Raw genomic sequence first — 15,611 nt, forward strand, 5'->3', positions numbered from 1 at the left:
CTTCACATCATGCGACAGCACATTATCATTCTTCCATGACGTGAACACCCGTGCACGCCCGTGTGCGTGTTCCCACCAGCAGCTCTCCACTGAGGACCTCCAGCAGTCTGGTGAGCATGTATCCATCCCTCAGGTCGTTGTAGAGGTCTGCTATGCGACAGGACACTCGGGCCAGGTGGGAGTTAACCCACTTGGTAAACGTCTTCTTCTGCACTGCATCTCGCTCGTCTGGGGAAATTAAACAGCAAACATTAAATGGGGAGGAGCAACGTGTTTCTCGTGAAGGTCAAATATTCACCTTAATAATATTAGCTAATAATAGGATTTAAACCAAAAGCATAATCTAATGAGATGCTGGAGCTGACACTTGATACTTTATATTTAAAAATCAAGCCGGATGAGTTTCGATAAAAATATAGAAAGAAGAAAGAAATATATAAATAAACTTTAAAACAGCAAATACTCCACAAGCCACACCTCCATGCAGGTGTGTGTGTGTGTGTGTATGGATGTGCATGACCTCTGACCTGCCAGGGCTCTGATGCGGGAGCACTCGAACAGCTTTGAGCTGGTGCACTCCGTCTCCCAGAATCCCGAGCTGCTTTGTCGGTTGTTGTTGTTGAGTTGGCGCTGGGCTTCCACGTTGTCCAGGTCAGGGGAGGCATTAGCCATCGCGCCCGACGCCCTGCGACACACACACACATACACACACACAAAGTTAATCATATTTGCCTGGAATGGACTCCAATGGCTACAGCCCATAGCACACCTTCAGAGCAGAACAACATTTAATTAACAATTAAACACGGAGTTCTGTGTGTGTTCCTGGCTGGATACGAAGATCACTTATATTGGTCAAATAAATCAGTAGAATTAGCAAGTGTAAAATAATTAACACGGTGTAACAAAGAAGGGCTACACTGACAACAAAAGGTATTCTTTTATAAGAAAAAAGGAAAAACATTATCTTGTTTCAGCTTCTCAAATGTGAAAATTTCATCATTGGGGTTTTGGTTGGTCAGATAAAATAAGACCTTTGCAAGACTTCACTGACATTTATCAATTCATATGTTAGATGAATAATCAAGGAATCAAGAAAATAATCTGCAGATAAAAGTTTTTTTTTTCATGCTGATTGAATTATTTCAATAACGCTTTGTTATTAAACTGACACCACATAACACTTAATTAATCACAAAGGTTCACAAATTCAGAGTCTCGCCGGGTAAAAATACAAAACATTTGCGGCAATATCCCCAGTTTAAATACAAACAACAACAACAACAACAAATAAGTCCACGATTTACATTTCCTACCCATTCATGAAAGATACAGAATCTGGCTTTTTTTTTTTTACAAAAGGCACACCTAAAATAAAATCTGTCTGAAGGTGGGAGACAAAGTAAAATGATCTGACTCATCTCTCTGACAGCTGAAAACCTGAGGATAAAAATAGCTTCAGAACTTTTGGTAAGAAATAGAAATGTTCAAACCTTCAAAATGATTACGAAAAGAATTTCGGTGTCACTTAAGATAATGAGCTGACTTCTGTCCAATCTTAAAAAAAAGCCCCGGATGTGTTCCTACGACCTCATGTACATCACATCCTAAAACTAAAAGTATCTCCTACAATAACTAACTCAAATACTAAAACAACTCAAAGGGATGAATTTGATCTCATCAGCTGTGTGAATAAATCTTCAGCGAGAGCTCCCAGTTATGAAGCCAAGGTGGAAGAGATCAGATCCTTTCAGAATATGTAAAAAATATGCTTCAAACTACTGCTATCATGTTTCTGAATTTTATAATTTCTTGTTGATATTTCACTGGTTTCCTTCAAAAATAAAATCGGCATATTTTATAATCTCTATTTGTAATTGTAACAGCAACATTAACGCTAATGTTGACGCTGTAGCGCTCACTAGGACTCGCTTCATCGATGTCTGAGAAGACATCTCCTGGTAAAGAGCACATATAACCACAAGACACAACCTATAACATTTCCAAGGCTGCAAGGGTGTGTGTGTGTGTGTGTGTGTGTGTGTGGGGGGGGGGGGGGTTCCATGTTTGCTTACATTGAAGTTAGTAAAAACATGGTTAATGACTGATTCAATAGCTTAAAGGGTTTCGCCTTCGTTTTCTGATTCAACCTTTTTGCTGTAAATCTCTTTGTGCCTGCTCCTCACACCCCCCTCTCCTTTTCTTTTTGTGGTCTCTCTCTCCCTCGCCATTGCAACAAAAGCCTAAGCTGGCTGCTGTGACCGTACTTAAACCCGTGGGACAACAACGTAGCCATATCGAGTAAATGTCAGTGTGCCCCACAAGACGCGGAGAGGAGGGGCAGCCGTGCATACGCACTCAGCCGCTCTCCCTGGAATAGCAGCAAAGAATAGCAGCAAAACATCATTGCGCTGTGTATCTGAGGATGAGGCGGATAGGCGGCCATAGCAGAACCCCGCGCCAGTGAACCCTTTGAGAGATAGCAGTTGATTTACAGGTCTACTGGGTTGAGCCCATGTCCACGTACAGCTTGTTTGCTGTGTAAAAAGGTGCCGATCTCACAAAAAAAAACAGTTTTACGAAATGTAGTGACGCACAACTGATGTTTACAGAGCTTTGTCGTCAATAAATGCATCCTCTGTGTAATAAAAATGTAACCATGTTGTTCATTAAATAAAATATTACTAAAACATTGTAAGAATATTGAATATTGAAGAAATGGCGGTTTTGCTGCAACGTAGAAAGAGAGACTTGTGGTACAGGCCGACAGTACAAAAATAGCAAATATTTTATGGAAATTAATCATTATAAGAAACATTATGATACCCTCAACAAACTGCAGTAAAAAATCAGTGTAATACAGAGTGTTTGCGGGTGTGTGTGTTTCTATGTGTGTGTGTGTGTCCTCTGTTCTCCTTGCCCAGATCCTCGCCTAACCTCGACCACCTGGTGTCCCTCAATCAATCAGACTCGCACTGCTCCAGTTTATATTTGTGTGTGTGGTTGTGTGGGTGTGTGTTATCGCTGTTATTCTAATAATCAGACTCAGCTGTTGAGGAATCAGCTGGCTCCAGGCAACAGCAACAATCACACACACACACACGCACACACACAAAATAAATGGTCACAATAGATGGGCAAAAAAAAAAAGATCCTTCCATTCGTGCATGTTGAAGGTTTAAAGCCCAAAACAAAGATGAACCCAGCAACTCCACAGAGGTTCTTTTTTTCTGACGACTCTGAAAACTGCTCTCAGAGGGTGGAAAGTTGATCAGTGATCACCTGAAGTCAGGTTAGCGGAAGATTTTCCGGTAAATTCACGGAGCCTTTCCGGCAACTTGCATTGGGAAGTTTAGCGTGGGATATTATGACCATTTTTTTGTAAATTCTTTTTGCAAAAGCATATAACAGGGAGCTTGAATGTAGTTGGGAACAAGACCTTGCAAGCCCAGCTCAGCTCACTTGGACCCGGGATGCAGCCAGTTGGGGACATAAATGTAAAACGTTGTTTTGTTTTTGAACGTCTTTGACATTACCAGCATGTTGATTACATGGTAAACTGATGCCATGTTTATTTTAAGACCAAGTGTATGTGTATACAGTAGGATAACCTTTTACAGTAGTGAGAGTGGGATGTATGTACGACCTCGATTATTCACGACTGTTGGGGTCCATCAAAAAGCGCCTGTTGGGCAATTCAAAACTATATTTTCTAGAGATATGGAATGCAGCACATGCTGTGTTTCTTTGCAAAGGACGTAGAAAGCTATTGAAAACCCTCATATGCACACTACAGCAGAGCTATTGAGCCCCCTCTACTGACAAACACAAACACGTAAACACTCTTAAATTACCCTTAAATTTCAAGTTTATCCCTGTTAATTAATATCCCTGAAAGTTTGCAACTTTGAATATTCCTGTGTTTTGCAACCCCAGTTCCAAGGGGCGTTAAATCTGCTGAGATCCATCATTTTGATATTTAGTAAACTCAGCTGATCCAAACACTCCATCTGATTACAAACACAGGATCAGCATAAAATACGTTCCTGGATCTGATGGTGCTTTCCCAGACTGGAAAGTATCCGGTACTAGTTCTGGTCCTGACGGACTCAACGGGGTTACAAGTGCGATGTGTTTAAGTCGGTCCGGGATACAGAGTCTAGTGCTCCAACACTGAAGGATCAAATGTTTAAACAGCAGCAGCCTCTCTGATCTCTGCATGGAGCTGGAAGAAAGAGGACGAATCATTGCTGTGTGTGTGTGTGTGTGTGTGTGTGTGTGTGTATGTCTGATCTCTTGAACCGCCCACATACATTGTAAAAACCCTGGTGGAAAATCCCACACACACATTGAAGTCAAACACCTGCCTTGTTTTACCTACAAAAAAATAATAATGAATTTGGTGCAGAATAGGTCAGATCTTTGTTTGGGGGGGAAAAGAAGTAGAGCTGAATAAATACTTCAATTATTCAATAAATGCACCAAAAAGACTAATCACCAAACATTTTGATCATTTATATAGTATCCATTTCCGGTTTGAGGTTCTCAAATTTTCAAACACCATGTGGTACAGAAACATCCCGAATGGCTCCTATAATTTCATTAAATAAAAAAAATATTCATCAGTTGGTAGAAGTCTGGAAACAGATGATCAGAGGACAGTCGATGTGAACAAAAAAGTTGTTATGTCCCACCCACGCTGTTTGATTGACAATGAAAGTAAAAACATAGCAGGCACCAGAGATGAGGCCAGAATGGAGATCATCTGAGGCATCCATGTTGTTCTTCTGGAGGACCGACCCAATCTAATATATATATATATATATATATATATATATATATATATATATATATATATATATATATGTGTATATATATATGTGTATATATATATATATATATATATATATATATATATATATATATATATATATATATATATATATATATATATATATATATATATATATATGTGTATATATCCCCATTACACCAACGGTGTAAGGAAAAGAGTCAACCTCCCCCCCCAAACCCACTTCTGGCCTACACAATTAATGTTTGGGATTATTAACATTTGGCATAGTGCCCCCATTATTACCAAATAGTGACAATACTTTTCAGTATCTTTCTAGGACGCCAGATGCTAAACAACAAGCACTTAACCCTTGAATGTTTCATTGAGGTTTAAAAAAACTAGGAGCCCCTTTGCGTCTCTTGGATTGTTATTTATTTGTGCATTTGCATAGTTTTGGTCTCAGATGTAACATCATGTCAGGGGAAGATGAACAACTAGCTAAATGTACACCAGAGGAACTGATTTACGTAGTCAGTAAAATAGTGTGACTTGATCTAGATTTACACATGTGTCATGTATTCTCTGTCCTTGTACTGACCTCGGAAGGGTAAACAAACAACAAAGTGGGACCAGATCCGCTCTTTAGGAGCTTGTTAGCACCTTTTAAGAGGCGAGGGCCTTTCCAAGGAACCTGGTTCAAGTCCTGTTTCTCATCTCCAGAGGTCACATTTTCCTTCGTGCCGAACTATCAGTTGAGATTTAGATACAGGATGCCTCTAACTGAAAAACACCAACTAGGGACTGAAACGGGTGGTGCACAGCTGCACCTAGACAGAAAGCTAGCTGTAGTTGGTGAGGATATGCATTTTGTGGATATTAAATAATAATGACAGCTGTGTTGCAGACCCTAAGCCTAAAAGGTTAGTTTGTAAAGCTGACATTATTCATTTAATTTCTTACAAATTCCACGAATACTTTGACTTTCCATCTATTTTTGAGGTTAGGTTCAATTTGAGTGATAACGGCGGTCATAATAAAGAGAGTGAGAAACAGAAAGGCTGACATGGACTTTAAACAGTGAGAATCACAGAAAAGGAGCAAGAAAGAGGGTGGTGCATATGACCAGAAAGATGAAGGTGTGGGGGTCAAGAAAAAGAGAAGAGAAACAGCTGTCAGTGTTAATCAGTCAGAAGGAGCAGCTCTGTGTCTCTAAAGGCTTAATGGGGACCAGACCCTCAGTGTGCGTCCTCTTTGTTACCATACACACACACACACACATGCACGCTCACACACGCAACGGTGTCATCAATACAGTGACGTGTACATCACAACATCCGGGGGACATCTGGGCTGACCTCTGTTATGTGACTGTATGTCATCTGCCTTTTGACATATGTGAAGATTTTCATTGATTGATTGATCCAAAGATTCAACATCAATCATATTTGGAGCAACCAAAAAGTACACCATTTCATATGCTCACAAAACAAGGACTGTTGATCAACATGACGACTGGGATCAGGGACATTAAACGACAGGACGCAAAAAGTGTGACATCCTAAGAATGTGATTATTTTTCTCGGTGGTGCTTTTACCAAAACAGACTAGTTTCTGGGGTTCTGGTGAAGAGAATAGTTGATGCTAGGTTTTACTACGCTGTATATTGTGATGTTGATCTGTAAAAAACACCTAGTATGAAGGAGCACACTCACTGTAAAAACAAATTTAGGAGGGTAGTAATTATTACCAATGCCGTCAAGTCGTTTAAGTTTTACTGGAAGTGTATTAGTCAGCAAATCAATTTTTTAGATTAGATTCAACTTTATTGTCATTGCACAGAGTATTTTATCGTCTTTGCACAGGTGCAGTACAGGTGCAGGTAATAAATGTTCCTGAACCTGCTGGTCTGGGAACGACGGGCCCTGTAGCGCCTTCCAGAGGGGAGGAGGGCAAACGGACAATGTATGGGGTGAGTTGTCGTTCACGATGCTGTGCGCCCTCCACAGAGACTCGATGGTGAGGAGTGAGGAAGCAGTGATGCGCTGAGCAGTTTTCACCCTCTGGAGAGATTTCCGGTCCGCAGCAGAGCAACTGCAGTACCACAGCGTGATGCAGTTGGTGAGGATGCTCTCGATGTTGCAGCAGTAGAAGTTCACCAGGATCTAAGGGGACAGATGAGCCTTCTTCAGTCTCCTCAGGAAGAAGAGGTGTTGGTGAGCCTTCTTGACTAGGATTGAGGGTCCAAAAGAGGTCCTCGGAGATGTGGACACCCAGGAACTTGAAGCTAACAACACGCTCAACCTCGGTCCCACTGATTGGGATTACCTTTGGTTTTCCTGAAGTCCACAATGAGCTCTTTGGTCTTCTTGGTGTTGAGTGCCAGGTTGTTGGTGGCACACCACTCGGCCAAGTGCTGGACCTCTTTCCTGAAGGCCGACTCATCGTTGTTGCTGATGAGGACAGTCACTGTTTTGTCGTCTGCAAACCTGGCAATGTTGTTGGAACTATGTACATGTCTGCAGTCGTCGGTGAAGAGGTAGAGGAGAGGGCTCAGCACGCAGCCCTGTGGGACACCGGTGTTGATGAAGGTTGTGGAGGTGATGTTCTCTAGCCGGACAGATTGGGGTCTGTTGTTTAGGATGTCCAGTATCCAGTTACTGAGGGAGGTGTTGATGCCCAAATCCCTGAATTTGGTAATCCGATCGGAGGAGATGATAGTGTTGAATGCTGAATTGAAGTCAATGAACAGCATCATGGGTAACTTCCACCTACACAAGCTTTTTTTTGAAGAGTAACTTCAGGCTGCAGTAAGTAACTGCAGCCTAATAAAATATAATAAAATCTACCCAAAAATGATTAGTCTGTAGTAAACCGTGTCCACACTGTATAAAACGATTATTGGAAGGTAGTAATTCTTGTGTGGTGAAATCTACCCAAACAAATCGAGTGCAAATTGTTACCTCACATTTATTGAGTACATTCTATAGGTTGTTAATTACAGTGCTGTTTGTTTGTTTTGTGAATATGTTTTGCTGATGGGTCAACAATGAAAGGTAAGCATAAAATGAGACATTTTAATGAAGCGTCTAGCCATCCTTATTCAGTCTGACGTCATGAGTCCTCCTGTGAGACCCGAAGCCAACCTTGAATTCAACACTTATTCTGACCCCGAGCTAACATTATCCACAACTCTAACCACAATGGACTGACTTTGCAAAAACATCCAGAACAAAGATTGTTCTGACGAGGATAAAAGCTCTCTCTCACTCTCTCTGTTTCACACAAATGCGCCGGGTGCTCCATCGTGACGTCACGCGGTACGCACTTTACACACAGCACTGACTCACTTCACCTCGGCAAATGGAACATCTGTGGGAGAGAGAGCGAGCGACGGCCGACGCCCAGTACTGAGTTGGAGAGAAAGACCTCAAGTCTCACTCGAAACTGTCACCTTGTGGTCAGATGACCGACGGAGCAGCAGCAGAGGGCTTCAGTATGCCAGAGAGGCTGAACGTCATCCAGACGCCGCAGGATGACGACAGGAAGGGTGTCAGAATTAACTCTTATCTCGTCACAGGGCTGTGCCACACACACACACACACACACACACACACACACGGTTTTTTATTTTAGAAGTAGTAACATATGATACTGTAGCAATGTGATGAACACTTTTAAGCACAAGGGGCCAATGTAGGTAAAATATATTTATTTTGGCATTAGATAAATAGTGGTGAAACTAAACATACCATAAAGTGTGCAGGTCAAATAAACTTTAGTTGAAGAGCGACACTAAATGATTTTAACTTCCATATGATCCAATAGGGGCAAAGAGTCTATTATGAACTGTAAACTACTATACAAAAACCAGAGTGGAGATCAAACTATATTAATGTGACTAGTTAGCAGCAGGACAGCTGCTCTTTGCTTTCATATTTAAATACATTACTGAACCAAACTTTGCTTATTTGCTCACTGCCTTTAAATTGAAGTATTTGCTTGTTTTAATCTTTTCAATGCTCATAACCCCCCCCACCCCCCCACCCTCTCCAACCATATCAAACACACACCTTGCACCAACACACCAAAGCTAGCCAACTGACTCCACACCTTGTTTGACCATGTTAAACCATGTGAAGCACAGCCACAGACGGTCTCAGTGCACAGCCGAGGTTCGGCTCTCATTTCGCTGCAGATGCGATCGAATCTGCTTCTCCCCGTGTAGCTAAAGCCAGCTATGCTGATGCTGCTGCGGCTGCTGCTGTTGTTGCCCTTGTCTCACTAAAAGCGCCAAGAATTATCTGAATGAATTCAACCCCCCCCCCCCCCCCCCCCTTCCTCTATATAACAGCGAGACTGGGGGAATAACTGACAGCAGAACAGGCAGAGAACTGTCACACAGTGAGCCAGAGACACACTACACTTTCCTGCAGGCATATGTGGGATTACAGGGGAGATGTGTTGCTTGGGAAATTGCTATTTGCTTTGTGTATTTGTGTGTGTGTGTGGGGGGGGGGGGCACAGGACCCAAACGTAACCATCTGCGATTTAAGGTTATTGGTGAAAAATAACCTCGAGCTAAACTGATCCGGCGTGAACATGTAACAACATATTGACAGAGCCGAACCACTAGGCCGCCGTTCGGCTTCTTCTTGACCCATTTATCCTCTGCAGGGACAGAAGACCAGCTCCGGCAGCAGGCGTCGCAACTTTTCTCCGGCATGCATCATCTAACACACACGTATGTCAGTTGAAAGGAAGACGTGTGACCGCCCCCCCCCCCCCCCTCCCACCCCCGTCCACCCCCCCTCTCTCCCCCCGCCAGATCACTGCGGTACCCTGCACCCAAATTACAGGCCGGCGTCCCTTCAACAACCCCCCCCAACCCCCCCAGAAAGACCCTACCGTGCACCTCGCATCCTCGCTCTCACACGGGAACGATTGAAAACGACATGCCGCGGGGAAAGCATTCATCCGGTCGTCTTTCTCTCGGCCTTACCTTCGTTTTCGGTGTCAGTCTTCTTGGAGCGGTTCCGTCCGTCTCTTATGCCGAAGACGACCGTTTGTTGGCGGAATCGATGAGCGCAGCGGTTTATCGATGGACGGATCCGACGCTCCGCTTCTACGGCACCGGGCTCTTCCCTCCAATAGTCCTTATTGTTGCGGAGGAAGAAGCGGCTCGTCGGGGTAATTACAGAAGCAGCGGCCCGGTGAGGAGTCTCTGCCGTGGAGATGCAGTGCCTCGGCGCATAAAAAGGGCGCTGTGTGCCTGCGACGGCGACCGCGGGCCGGGAGATGCTGTCGGTGCTGAAGATGCGAGCCGGTGGAGGTTGATGATGATATCCATAGAGGTCCCTGTTTCCACCTGACACAGCCTCCCTCCCCTCCTCCTCCTCCTCCTCCTCCTCTTCCTCTCCGCTGGTGATGCTGGAGAGAAATATCAGCGTTAGTGCGGGGAGCAGAGAGGGAGACGGCAGGGGGGACTGGGGGGGCGCTTCAACGTTACACATTGTTATTTTACAGCGGCAGACGCCTTTTAAGGGCGAACCAACATGTCAAATGTTAACCATGTTATGAAAACGTATGAAACCACGACAAGAAATATGCTGCTTTAATTATGTTCAAATGTAAGTGTTTGTAATCACTCTTTTCAAGTGCTAGTTTGACGTTAAGTAACGCTAGATGTGACGTTGGCTGAAACGTAATGCTAGCAATTAAGTTCGAAATTTGATACAATAATGCTAGCTTAATGCTAAGTTATCCCAAACTTGCAGTTCCATTGGATGTAACATACCTCTCGCATTGTCGCATTGTATTAAGATTTCTGGCTCAAAAGTTAACTAACTACCCAACTAACACCAGTTAACTAACGTTAGCTAATTAGAAACAGCAGTTCATTAGAGTAAACCGGATGTTTAAAGTCCCAACTAACACTTTTCTGTTCCATGAAGAAGAAGTGGGCGGGGCACCGGTCGTCAATCAAGAGCTTAATTTCCATAAGAATAGTTTTCCCACTAACAATCTTTTTCAGAGTAATCAATTAATCATTTAGTTTACATAAATGTAGTAAAATATAATATACAAAGTCCAATTAATACCTTAAATGTAAGATCTCCCTAAGGTTGCAGAAATTCCCTTATTATCAAGAAAGAAAATACAGATGCCACTCACCTTCACCTTATTCACAGCACACACCATTCATAGAGTCACTTCATACTTTACAGATTAAACATAAGCCTCATAATAAACCAACTGTTTTTTATATTTTGTCCAAAGCGGATAGGCTTTAATTGAACAGGAACAATGAGTTCCTGTTGCAAAGGCAAAATAAGATGTACTAAGTGCATATGAATACACTTTCAAAGTGAGTCTGTTTATGAAGCCTTGAGTACTTAAATAAAAAAAAAGAATTTTCTTACAAGCTTAGAGCCCTCATGTTACAGTTCTAGTCCTTAATCATCTATTTAACCTCAAGCAATCTTAAGGTATCCTGACCCTGGTCTAATACTCACAGTTTTGAACTTTGTTTGAATAGGGTTTCTTTCCAGTAACTATATTGACATTTTATTTTATTCAAATGCCTTATAAAGACCATGTAATCAGAAGCATTTTATGTGAGAAAGAAGATGAAGTTCTTGGATTTCAGATTTGGATTAAAGGGAATTGTCAACTTTTTAATAAGACCTGATTTGTGTAATAAACATTTTATTACTTACGAGAAATACCAAGATTACTTGTGCGAATCCTTTACCAGCTGCAACATTTAAGCGATCTAGCCATATAATCCAATGATAACACACAACGCACTTTAAGTACATTATGATAGAAATATTTTTAGAGATTTCAAATGCAGGACTTTGACTTGATACTTTCTTAAGTGGGAGATCCTGCGCAGTGACAGTGCAGGGCCTCCACTGGGGGCCCCTCAGAGCAGCGGGGCTCCTTTAAATCTCCTCCGAGGAAAAGGGGGAGGAGCCTCAGTGGCGGAAGCGCCTCTCTTCGTTTTTCACGCTTGTCAAATGGGACGTTGTTGTTTTTTTAACTGAAAGTTAAGTCCACACCGGACTCAATTTGAAGTGGCCAAGTTGTTGTTGTGTTGTGGAACTCTCTTGATGCAAATGATGTCGGACTCCATCAAAAACGTCGCAATATTTGGAGCCACGGGAATGACCGGGCTGGCGACCCTCCCGCTCGCCGTGGCTGCAGGTGAGAATGAGAATGAAAAATGAAAAAAATAAAATTAAGAATGAGCGTGAAACAGAATGGAATCGATTGTACATCGGTGCCTGCTGTTGATCGAAATGTTTACCGGGGACACTCAGCGGCCCTTGATTGGATCCAATACATGTAGTCTACCGTTACATATTACATGCATCTATAACAATGTATTTGATTAAAACCACAATGATTGGGGATTTTGTTAAAACCCACACGTCTATTTGAAATGCAATCTGATTACATTTATTTTACACGTTTCGTGTAACCTGTTTCTTGATTTAATGTCATGTACTCATTGAACTTGTTCTTTAATAATAAGGTATGCAGTTTTGTTTAGCATTCAACAATCCAAGCTGTAATTCGCTCGATTACTCACTGGGATTGCCCAACGTTTTGAAAACTTTCACATGATTCCTTTAATTTAGCGGCATTTTCATTTCCCTTTTTCCGCCACTACACAGGGGAAAAACAAACTGTCGAGTCATGTTGCATATTACAGAGTCACAAAGAGCTGATAGTGGAAGCTGCTCACTATCTCGCCTTTACAGACAGGGTGGGACCTCCTTGGTGTAGCAGGTGAAGTTCTAAGAGAAACTTTTGCAATAGACTCCATAACTTTATCATTAGTTTGAAGAATTTGTGTTTGTGCCCCGTTGAAACCTTACCCCCCCCCATGCTGTTATTCCAGCACATTCTGCCTCACTGCACAGCAACCAACCAGGTGAAAGTGACAGTTTGAGTGAGAAAGTTGATGACCAGGTGAAACCGTCCGTTGGTAATGTGTCACTCACCCCTAGCTGCTCCTTCGTGGAGCAACTAGAGGTTGGTGACACAATATTCAAACAACATTAAAAAAGATGTTTGGGATGTTTGATTACCATGTTTTTCCCCATCAGGATACAACGTGACGGTGCTGGTGCGGGACCCCACCAAGCTGCCCGCCGACCACAAGGTCGCCAGAGTGGTGGTGGGAGACGTGCTCAACAAAGAGGACGTGAAAAAGACGTTGGAGGGCCAGGACGCTGTTGTCATCATCCTGGGCACCAGGAACGACCTGAGTAAGCCCCCACAGTTTTGATCAGCAACTAAAACTGTATTACAGTCGGCATAACATGACAGCACGATGAGTGAGGGAAACAAAATGCATGTGTTCACCAGGCAAAGACAAAAAATATTGTTTCCATATTCCTTTTAAAGATGTTTTACCCCTGATGTAGGGATTCATTTGAAGTACAATATAGTCTGTATACTTTTTTTATGCTTCATTTGCATTTTTGATTTCACCTGGCTGAAAGTTGCAGCACAGCTGTGACATTTTCACACAAATGTCTTTGATTTGTTGCTTTGCGTTGTTAAGAGTCACGGTGATCCTTGCACAACTGACCATGTTCACCTTACTCAAGGTAGCTGTAGCTTTTAATGATGTAACAGTGGAGAATATTCACTAGAAGTCGCAACTCAAGTTTTACGACAACAGACCTGTGACGTTGGGTCAGTGTGACACAGTCTGAAACCAACCGCTTATACAAAGGTGGACCTTATTATTCGAAAGATGGCAGACACTAACAACCAATTGTTACTTTACAGTTAAAGTCCTGAATTCAAATTTCAACGAGAGAACGCCTCCGATTCCAGAGGCTGAAATTATATATTATATTATAGAGATTACATAATTGATGAACCATAACTTCTAAATTCTCACTTTGATAAATAATAAAAAATAGTTTTACCTTGTGCTTTCATGTATGTTCAAATATGTGGAAGAATACCAGCATCTCAAACTATACTCAAGTACAGTTTTTGAACATTTGATCTGATTTCCGCTCGACAGGCGCGACCACCATGATGTCTGAAGGCACCAAGAACATCATTGAAGCCATGAGGGCTCGTGGGATCTGCAAGGTGGTCGGCTGCATGTCGGGTAATGCTCACTGTTTACTGTCATGGATTTCAGATGAGCACTACAATCGGGACAGTTAGTAGCAGTGTGTTTGTAACGTTGTCTCATCCTCATCCCGCTGAGCCTTTCTGCTGTGGGATCGCTCCAAAGTCCCCCCCCGGATGCTTCCTGTGACACAGGACCACGAGAGGATGCACGCGCTCCTCAAATCATCAGGGCTGGACTACGTGGCTGTCATGCCTCCTCACATTGCTGGTCAGTGGGAAGTAGAAAGCACAGCTTAGTTTAAGAAATTATTCAAGGCATTACTTTGAATAATTTTCTCCATAGACAGCCAGAGAATAATATCAACGGGATTACCAGCCGTTTTAATTAATAATTAAATAATAAATAATAATAATAATTCTGCGAGAACCTCTTCCATCCATCCATCCATCCATTGTCAAACCGCTTATCCTGCACACAGGGTCGCGGGGGGGCTGGAGTCCATCCCAGCCAACTTTGGGCAATAGACAGGGTACATCCTGGATTGGTCGCCAGCCAATCGCAGGGCTACACAGAGACATACAACCATTCACACTCACATTCACACATCTACGAGCAATTTAGAGTCCCCAATCAACCTGATCCCCAGAGCATGTCTTTGGACTGACAAGAGCAGTATTGTGTTTTCTTAAAAGTTTCTCTGTCTCGCTCCCTCCAGATGACCTCCCTCTGACCGAGAGCTACCTGGTGGCAGAGAACATGCTAAAGGGAAGAGCCATTTCTAAACACGACCTGGGACACTTCTTCGTCAAGTGCCTGTCCACCACAGAGTGGGACAGCAAGACCGTTGGAGTGTGGGGAGAGTATAAATAATCCTGCTAAATCGTCCGGAGAGGGAAGGGGCTTTGGATCTCTTCAAGATTGCCATTCTGAATAGAAAAACCCATGTTAATGATGAGAATGTTGGAGATAAATGACCAGCAGTACACGTGAAGATAGAAATTACCAGCGTGATGTGAACAACAAATGCTTCCCTGTGTCTTTTTAGTTATTTTATCATGAGTATAAAGCACTGAGGAGGTGCTTGCTTTGCGAAAGCAGAATGAAACTCCACAGAAATTCCACATGTGGCTGTTTACACTGCTTCACAGCTTTTTTGTTATAGCTGTTGGAAATAAAATACTTTGTTGTGCTGAAAGAGTGATGTGTTGTGTGAATGAACAGACTGTTTTGGTTGCTGGAGTGACAAAACCGCAACAATGGTTATACACTTTATATTAATATGGTATTATCTACATTATAATTCAACTTTGTGAAAACAACCAAAGGAATTCGGATAGTGTACACCTCCTTGATTAATACCTTTACTGTTGGAATTAGAAAAGATGCTTCAAAGGATCTTTACATTTTACATATTAGATTAAGCACCGCAACAGCACATGTTGGTACACCATTACATCTTTTACTTAGATGAGCACTTATTTGAAAACAGAAATCCTATTTTCCAAAAAGAATGTTGTATTTGGATCCATTGATCACTATTAGTAATATACAAGTGAAATATATAGTATAAATAGTATATAATAGTATAAATATATACAAATGGTGCCAAAATATGCCCAAATTTATATTTAGAAAACCTCACCTGAGTTACATTATATCATTTATTGTATTAAAATGTATATATATCGTAACATTATTAGAATGTTATAC

General features: G+C 42.2%; 2 protein-coding genes across 5 annotated transcripts in view; one reads left to right on the forward strand and one right to left on the reverse strand.

The window, feature by feature from the left end:
* The window catches only part of sptbn4b (spectrin, beta, non-erythrocytic 4b), a 61,592-nt gene extending 51,370 nt beyond the window's left edge, over positions 1-10,222 (reverse strand). For all 4 annotated transcript variants that reach the window (XR_013468591.1, XM_078108013.1, XM_078107969.1 and 1 more), the window contains exons 1-3: positions 9,795-10,222; positions 528-685; positions 77-228 (exon numbers count right to left, since the gene is read on the reverse strand). Coding sequence is in view for 3 of the 4 variants with exons in the window: in XM_078108013.1 (XP_077964139.1) it covers positions 77-228; positions 528-672 (297 nt within the window). In the remaining variant the exon portion in view is untranslated. The remainder of the gene's footprint in view (positions 1-76; positions 229-527; positions 686-9,794) is intronic.
* Positions 10,223-10,234: 12 nt separating this feature from the next.
* Positions 10,235-15,096, forward strand: blvrb (biliverdin reductase B). The gene is made up of 5 exons (XM_040193542.2): positions 10,235-12,001; positions 12,910-13,071; positions 13,845-13,934; positions 14,037-14,168; positions 14,617-15,096. Exons 1-5 carry the CDS (start codon positions 11,908-11,910, stop codon positions 14,769-14,771), a joined length of 633 nt encoding a protein of 210 aa, XP_040049476.1. The 5' UTR covers positions 10,235-11,907; the 3' UTR covers positions 14,772-15,096.
* The last annotated feature ends 515 nt before the right edge of the window (positions 15,097-15,611 follow it).

This window comes from Gasterosteus aculeatus, chromosome 1 (genome assembly GCF_964276395.1).
Source record: "Gasterosteus aculeatus chromosome 1, fGasAcu3.hap1.1, whole genome shotgun sequence".
In the NCBI taxonomy this organism is placed as follows: domain Eukaryota; kingdom Metazoa; phylum Chordata; class Actinopteri; order Perciformes; family Gasterosteidae; genus Gasterosteus; species Gasterosteus aculeatus.